The sequence below is a fragment of the Salarias fasciatus genome, chromosome 19, assembly GCF_902148845.1.
Source record: "Salarias fasciatus chromosome 19, fSalaFa1.1, whole genome shotgun sequence".
Classification (NCBI taxonomy): Eukaryota; Metazoa; Chordata; class Actinopteri; order Blenniiformes; family Blenniidae; genus Salarias; species Salarias fasciatus.
This window is the reverse complement of record NC_043763.1, coordinates 5,948,085-5,956,501: the sequence shown is the minus strand read 5'-3', so window position 1 is coordinate 5,956,501 and position 8,417 is coordinate 5,948,085. Positions and strand designations below refer to the sequence as shown.

At 45.7% G+C, this 8,417-nt stretch overlaps 1 protein-coding gene across 1 annotated transcript; it reads right to left on the bottom strand.

Moving 5' to 3' along the window:
• Nucleotides 1-1,303: 1,303 nt before the first annotated feature.
• On the bottom strand, nucleotides 1,304-3,785 carry gchfr (GTP cyclohydrolase I feedback regulator). Its single transcript, XM_030117029.1, has 3 exons — nucleotides 3,620-3,785; nucleotides 3,041-3,135; nucleotides 1,304-2,387 (listed from the first exon to the last, which is right to left on the bottom strand). The coding sequence occupies exons 1-3, from the start codon at nucleotides 3,653-3,655 to the stop codon at nucleotides 2,258-2,260; spliced, it is 261 nt and encodes an 86-aa protein (XP_029972889.1). The 5' UTR covers nucleotides 3,656-3,785; the 3' UTR covers nucleotides 1,304-2,257.
• Between the last annotated feature and the right edge of the window lie 4,632 nt (nucleotides 3,786-8,417).

Sequence of the window (8,417 nt, the reverse complement as noted above, 5' to 3'; positions counted from 1 at the left end):
AAGATCTAGTTTAGAAATATTAAACTAATTATACTTCTTAAAACCCTCTGGATAAAATCCCTTTTCTTCATTTACTCATCCTGTTTCTCTACACTCCTTTTTTTTCCCACCATAATATCCAAATTATAGAAATGGAAACTTGTCTGTTAGCATACATTTATTATTCCAGCAAGCAAAAGCAGTTGCAGAAAACGTTGTTTGCTGTTGCTCCTGCAGTGCATGTCCCAAAACATGAAGCGAAGAACACGCCACTTTGCAAATCTGTCTTCTATCTCCTGAAGCTTACCTCAGGAGTTTTTAAGCTGTTGTTGTTCTAAGCTGTTTCACAACAGTCTTATGTAACCGCTATCTGGAAGATTCTGTTGACTCTGTGTTGCTTGTTGATGTTCTCTGAAGTGACACGCTGCCGCTCTGTGACCCACATTAACTCGAATCTCTGAGCGCCAGACTGCTGCGGTCACCGTGAGTTTTGCCACGAGCTCCTCAGCCCGTTGGAACATCCGTGCATCGTGTTTTTCCCCCGCATGGCGGCTCCGCAGCATCCAGGCCGCTCATCCATCTCCCTGCCACTTCTGCAGCGCCTGGCCGTGAGGCTGGGTTACTCAATGTCCAGCTGTGGAGCAGAGCGGTGTGGCGGGAGACATCTGCTCCTCTCCTCCTGCAAAATCCCCCCGTCACATGGTTTTGTTTATGTGTAGTCTTTTTTCAATATCCCAGTAATGTTGAAAAAAAAAAAAAAAAAAAAACTAAAAAAGCCCAGAAACACACAAACTCAGTCCAAATGACAACAGAGGAAATACAATTACAGGAAACACATTCACCACCAACCCTGCCCTGAGCCCACAGCGGCTTGTGCTGCATGCGAACCGTGATGGGAGGATGAACTCTCGTGTGCACCCTCTCATGAGCGGACTCTTCTTCCACCTTGTTCTCCTCACACTGGACGGAAACTGTCACGCAGGTGTGTGTGAAAACACGGAAAACCCGTCTGATCTTCATGTGGGATCACGGTCCTGAGTGAGGCAGCAGGCCCGGGGAGAGTCTGGTTGTGAGTTTCCAGTTTGCGGGTCAGTGATCCGGGCTGGCCCCAGACGTGCGCTGGCGGACCCGAGGCTATCCCGAAAACCACCCAGCGCTTCCTGGCGCTCCCGCAGCGCGAGTGCGTCATCCCGGAGCGTGCAGCATCCCCGAAAGGTGCCGTCCGGCTCCGAGGACGCTCCACCGCAGCCTTGTTTATTACGCTGTAAATCTCATGTTTTGGAGGGGGGGGGGGGCTTTTCAACAGATGGCTGTGTGCGTGTGATCAGTTTTATCTGGTTTGTTTTATTGACAATGACACAATAAGATTACATCATTCAACTCTCCACAAAAAAAAAAAATCTCTACACAATATGAAAGTACAAAAATTTATGGCAGGATTTGTACTGACAAAAGATGTGGCTGAGACTGTCACAGACCGTATTTAATTCAGTCATGGCCATAAATATTCAGGCACTGGCACAGTGTTCAGCATTTCGACTCTGTATAATGAAATTATGCGTTTGTTTGAAGCAAAATAACGGTACTGACACATAAACAGGTGAAGGGTGTAAGAATTACATGCATCCTTCTTCTATACTGCGTTCAAGGTTGAGTATGTAAAAGCAGCGTACAGGCTGGCAGTCTATCACACACACATGCACACACACACAGAGGAAGTTTTAGTCTCCAGTTTAACTCGTTCGTGGGTGTAAATTCAACACATGCATGAGGTCAGCAGGTCCATCACCTCTTAAAGGACTCAAACTCATGTCTGAAAGCAAGCAGGAGGAGAAGACAGTAACAGGCTTACGTCCCAGTTAAAGCTGAAAATCTGCACTTAATCCCCGTGTTTGATTGTTTTGTTACAAATCCATAAGACAGAGTCGAGATAATGACAACTGCGTCAATCTCAAAATATTAATTGACCTGACTGTTTATCTGCTGATACAGAGAGACGTCCAGCTACCAGAAGTAAAATACAGGATTATTGGTGAGGGGGTTTCTAAAAACCAGGAATATCTTTTTACTCTCTCAGGAATGTGGTGTGGTAATCTGAAGCCTCGTGTGAGGGATAATCTGAATATTTAAACTTGACAAAACGACTGATTTGTAGTGGAATGTATATCAGGGAAATGTGAATCAAAAATATGTTTAAATGGGCGACGGAGGTATTCGGCTTCATTCATTCAAACTTGTCGCGTCTTGTAACACGGCCAGCAGTCCGTTTTGTGCGCCGTCACTCGGTTTCCTTGTGGAGGCACCACACCAGCGTCTGACCCACGCCCGTCATCGACAGCACGCGGAAGCCCAGCTTCTCCAGCTTGTCCAGGACCAGGCGGGGCGGGTCGTCCACATGGTACTCGGAGCTGAAATGAGCATAAACACAAAGTGATTTTTTTGTTTTGCACAGATGTGGGATCTCTCCCTTTTCGGTAAACTTCGCTCGCAGAGGAGAACGCTGTTAATTGTTCTGGTGCTTGTTCACTTCCTTCCACACCTTGGTTCATTTCCCAGCAGCATTTGAATCAGATTGCCAATGACAACACTCCCCTGATCTGTATTCCATCACTTTGAACGGTTTATTCTAAATCTGCAGAGCAGCAGCCTCCCCTTCCTCTACACGTGACTCCGTCCCGGCTCTGTCATCAATATGCACACGTTAACTGCCAGAATGAAAGAAACACCGGTGCTAAGTACCAAAATATGGAGATGTGGCCTCGGCGTCAGCATATTTACGGTACACCTGGGAGCAGATCCCGCACACGTACAACTACATTTACAAGTACAATTCAGGAATCCTCTGTTTGCCAGATGATGGAGGAGAACGTCTACCTCTGTAGTTATATGTCCTTCACAAGACGGAAAAAGGTACTGACACCGAAACTACTCAACTGAAAGCTTTAATTAATGATGCAGTTTATGCATGCAAACTAAACTATAATTTACATGCAGTCCCTGAAGCTGCTTTCTGCAACACTTCCTTCATGTCAGCAAGTCCATCTATGGGTCCAGTACTTACAAATTGTTTCCCAGCATGGTTGTTTTCCTCGCTCCCAGGTAATTCATGACTGCTGGATCAGAGAATTCATCCCCCACATTTGTTGGGCCATTTTCCTGAAAGACAGCAATGCACATTAACAGTACAGTTAGTGAGAAATGATTTCCCCTCCTCCCTGCTGTTTGTTGGAGGCTCCGGCTGCAGATCTCCTGCTGCACCTGCAGCCGCCTGGCAGGTGCGGATCATAGTCTCTCATATCTGCACGGACTAAAAATAGATGATCCAATACTCAGGGGTTATAGAATTAGGCTGCAGAGAATGAACATGCGCAACAAGGGGGCTGAAAACTGGGCAACATGTGTTTTTCATTTAGTGACAGAGAAAAAGTAGGGGAGGGGAAAAAAAAACACACACGCCGCTCGCTCCGATCCTGTTTGTTATTCTATCCAGCATGCAGAACATTACAGGTCACTGCACAGTTATAATTTTCTAGAGACAACCCTGATTGATTAGTTATATGCTTAATGTGGTGCGCCTATATAAATAAACCCCCCTCGCGTGAGCGCGCGGCCGGAGCGCGCGCCTCCCCCGGATACACACCAGTCGGATCTGCGTGCTGATCAGCATGTAAGGCATCCCTGCGCCTGGGCTCGGGTCCGTGATCCCCCCGGGAGGACCGAAGAGGTGTCTCCGTCTCTCCGGCGTGCTGGCGGCGCGTCCTCGTCTCCAAAGTTGCGCTCCGTGCTGGCGGCTCGGCGCGGAATGCGGAAACACCCACCGAGGCGAGCCAATCACAGCGCGCCCCGCAGCATCTGTCCGCCGCGTGCCCGGCATCGACCGCATCTTTGTTTACATGATAAATAAAGGTCCACGTGCGTGGACGAGAGGGAATTATTTTATTGACTTTATAGGCGCGATTAATCATCTATTTAAGCAACACTGCGTTTTTTTTTCATGACTTTTTATGAAATTGTAAAATTGCATCCTTCTGAGTGAAGTGGTGAAGGCAGAACACACACTGGACACTCACCAGGTCATCAGAGGGCACATCTAAGGGGAATCTGGGGTCACAAATAACTGCACATGAATGTTTTTGGGCCATAAGTAAAACCCAACAAAGTTCACACTAAAATAGAGTAACCTGGACTTAAACCCACAACCTTCTCTCCATGTGGTGGAAGTGCATCACAGCATCACAGCAATTTTAGATTTATACATATTTCTAAGCTCTTGTTCAAATCAGGTTAATTAGCTGCAAAAGCCTTATTTAAAGATGTCTCTGACTTTTACTTGTAAAATTTCAGGCTAAATACAATTATTTTTGCTCTTTTTAGATCAAAACAGAAGCTAATAATGTAATATGATTAATGAAAAAGTGTTTAAGCAGCTCAAGTGGGTTTCAAGACTAATTTGGTGTACAGTATATTCCAAAAAAGGAAATAAGAGGAGCACTTTGGGTTGCTATTAATGTACTTTTGAACAGAAGTAAGTACAAGAAGGGGATTAACTTATTCATGTAGCAACATTGATGGTCGCCAATCATGTCACACTTTGACATAAAGAGAGAAATGCAATTGGGCCACTCACACTGAGTCTACTGAGCCACAGCCCTGCCAGGCAGCCTCTAAATGAGAGGTGGTGATCCTGATTTACTTGTATTTCAGAAGACATTTGGTCAGGATTGTGTTTTTTTTCTCTCGGAGCTTTAATTCCCCCAACAATTCTCACCCTGCACATATGAAGCTTTGCACGTATTTGAATTGATTCATATGTCTAATAGAGGAGCAGTGCATATATTAAAGCTGCAGCGTCTGGAGCTTTGCCTCTCCCAGAGATACAGTCATTTCCTCCCCGGTGCAGTAATAACGATTTCGGATCAGTCTTGTGGCAGAAGGGGAAATGAAAGACAGGCTGAAGGCGAACCACAATGGTGAGGATATTGATAAAATCGGCAATATGGTTGTAATGTCCTGTGGATGCCAGAGGTGTCCGCCGGACATTCAGTTCGTCTTTGTGCTGCTCAGTGGAAAAACACATTTCAAGCTTTATCAGTATTCACCTGTCACATTCGGCAGACATGAGTCCAACTGCTTTCAATCACTGTTGAGCTGAAAATAATACCAATAAGAATTAAATGTTTGAAATAAAATCTCTTTTTTTTTTCCTTTATCTTTCTATATTTTTCTTTTCATCATGATAAATCTGGAGATTTCAGTGTTTTTTACTGCCATGACGGTGTTGTTTGTGCTGGTGACGTTACTCACAGCCTGTAATCATCCAGAGGAGCACAGGTTGGTGAGCTTTTCTCAGATGATTGTCACCTACAGCGGTTTGAGGGATCACTATCATTTTCTCTGTGTTGCCTGCCTGAATACAGCACAGCCTCTACTTCTCTTCACAAACTTTAATCCTACATGTTTGCTACCTGATGTGAAATTACACAATAAGACTTTGAATAGCGTGTACTCTTGGCTTCAGTACTCAGATGAGTGGCTCCAGTTATGCCAGTTTAATTATGAGATACCCCGTTGCAATGGGCAATAAAAAGTCTTTACACGTTACAGCTTTTGCTCTGAAACAGATTTTAGAGTCTTAATTTGTCTGTATATTATTTACAAGAGGGGCTGAAGCTTGTCATCACAGAGTCAATGGCTCCGATCCGGCTGCCAGTCGGTCACTGCTCCGGGTTGTAAAGAAAAGGCCTTTCATTTCAAACCGCTCAGGTTAAAGCATCACATGACCCAAACAACAAGCAATTCACTTCAAAACAATAAAATGCTTTTTTTTTTTTTTTTACCGCTCCCCACCACAGGGAAATCCCGCCGCAGCCTTTGACAACCACTGATCCAAATGATTAGTGGAGAGAAGAAAGGCCCAGGTCCTCTTCTGGAATGTGTCTTCACTCATGTTTTATCTGTCCTTGTAAACCCGGGACTTAAAGCAAACAGGAAGGCGGCGGGGCTGTCATCGAGGCCTCAAAAAACAAAGCGCGGACCCCCCTGCTTTTAAAAATAAAGACTCGGCTCTGCCGGTGTGGTCCTACCACATCCACCCGGTGTGTCGTCCCGCGCCGGCTCATCTGCTGCTGGTTACCGCAGTCTGAGGTCACCTCTCCCGTGACCTGTGGTGACAGCCGGCGCATCCCCGGCGGGTCCGCAGGAAGAGGCCGGGCCTTTGATGAGGCTCTGGATTTCACCCCAGCAGCAGACGTGCGACTGCTTGTTGGAGAAACACTGAGCAGAAGCATTCACAACATTAAAAAGAAATAAATTCAAAGTCAGAAATAATAATAGCCTGAAAAATACAATGCAGTGCTAATGCTTTATTAAGGTTCATCTGAGCAGAATCCAGTGTTTAATGTTGACAGCTGTTCTAAAAGTCCCATGGTTCCCAGCACAGTGCAAAACATGCATTTGAGGTTGATTGGTGAATAAAATCATCCAAAAATTTGTCTCTCTATCGTTCCTTTGAGCAGTTTGTACTCAGTATAGAGCAGGGGTGTCAAACATAAGGCCCACAGGACGGAATTTCTTAAGAGTAGCAAACACAACTCAACACAGATGATATTGGAAATGCTACTTCACTGCGATCAAACTAGACGTGCTGTCAGGGGGAGTTTGTAGTTTGTAAAAACATGCATAATGCAGCAGTTGTATCAGGTTTTTTTTTATGTATATATTTCACTGCATTTTGCATCAGAAAGTGTCGATAAAATTGGCTTTCTGTTTATATTGTGGACATTTCAATTAGTAATTGTTTGGTTTCGGGAAAATATAGACATCTTCAACACATACACCCTGTGCCACAACAGAAAAAACTTTTACATTTAAATCTAAAGGCTATCATGGCCCGATTTTACTGGTCAGACATACTCATGTGGCCCCTGAAATGAAAATATGTCTAGGAGATGAATGCATGAATTAATGGATTTCAATTTCAGAGAAACTAATTAGTGAGGTTTTAGCCCACTGCAGGCCTGATCTACTGAGGATCTGAGCATAAAAAACCTTATTGCACTGACACACACGACACACACACACTGCTGCTCTTATTTTCTCCACAGCTTGGATTTTTTGACACACCATCTCCCGTATTGTGGTTTTTTTTTTTTTCCTTTCCCAAAATTCACATTTATTTGCTCGCCAACACTTCCAACATCCACGATATCACATTTCATGTTGTGCTTGTGGGAGCTCCGCGCTCCCTCCAGTCCCTCCATGGAGAACTCCAACAACAAACAACACCGGTTCCAGCAGATTGTTTTTTTGTGTAAACAGGGTGTAATGCACGCAAAACCCTCAGTCAAATACTCCTGCTTGCACATGAAGTCACTCTCCTTCATTGATCACCTCCAAGGTCCGTGCAAGCAGCTGGAAGCACAGTCAAATTGCGTGAGCGTGCAATTCATCACGCACAGTAAATCAGAGCGTGAGTTGAGCTCCGTGAAGTCGGACTGTGCGACTGTGTGTGTGTGTGAACATCTCCTCTAGTTTGGCTCCAGAAGGTGGATGAATGAACACAGGTTGGTCTTCATTACTACATGACCATTCAGTCGACATGAAACTGCTCGTTCCTGCTTCCCCCGTCTCTTCTTTCCGAGCCCCGTCTGTCGCTTCCAGCCGCTGCGGTGCAGCACTTCCCTCTCCGGCTGACAATGGGAGACATCACCTCATAAAATTTGACAGACTAGTATCCAGGGAGGGCTGGTGATGGTCACACTAACACGCACAGAACACTCAAGAGAGAACAAAAGAAACCCCCACCCCCCCAAAAAAAAAAAAAAATCCATTCAAGTTTTTGCCTATTCAACATGTGCTATCTGCTCTCCAGACAACCATCCTTAAATACGTCTGTTTCCAGGTGTGCCGGACATCCCACACGCAATCGCAGGCTCCCTGTGATGAATGGCAGATTTAGTTGCTGCGAATATGCGTGGGAGCGAGCGGCTGCGCTGCTAAAGCTATCGCTCTAAATCACCGAGTGGGAAACGCATGGAAATGACCTGTACAGCCGGCGCGGCGCGTTTCCCCGTGATTTACTGTAGGTGTATGCTGGAGTGATCTTCCATTATTCAGCGGAGAGATTTAAACTGTGGGAGAGTGCAGGCAACTGGCAGCTCCGTGATGGATGGGGTGTTGGGGTTACACACCATATAGGTTTACATGCGCTTAATTGTGACGAATCGCTGTTTTGTGAAGCGGCGTATTCCTCCGTCAGACTCTCGTACTTGTGAGTTTATGCTTGTCTGTGTCCGGCGCTCGCCTGTGCAGTCTCATCGGCGAGGAGATACATCACTGACCTCCTTCCCTCCGCCGGTTTCCAGATTACACCCTGCGGCTCATATAAAGCGTCTCCTCACCGCAGAGATACTGCAGCCTCGGCGCGGCCCTCTGCTCGC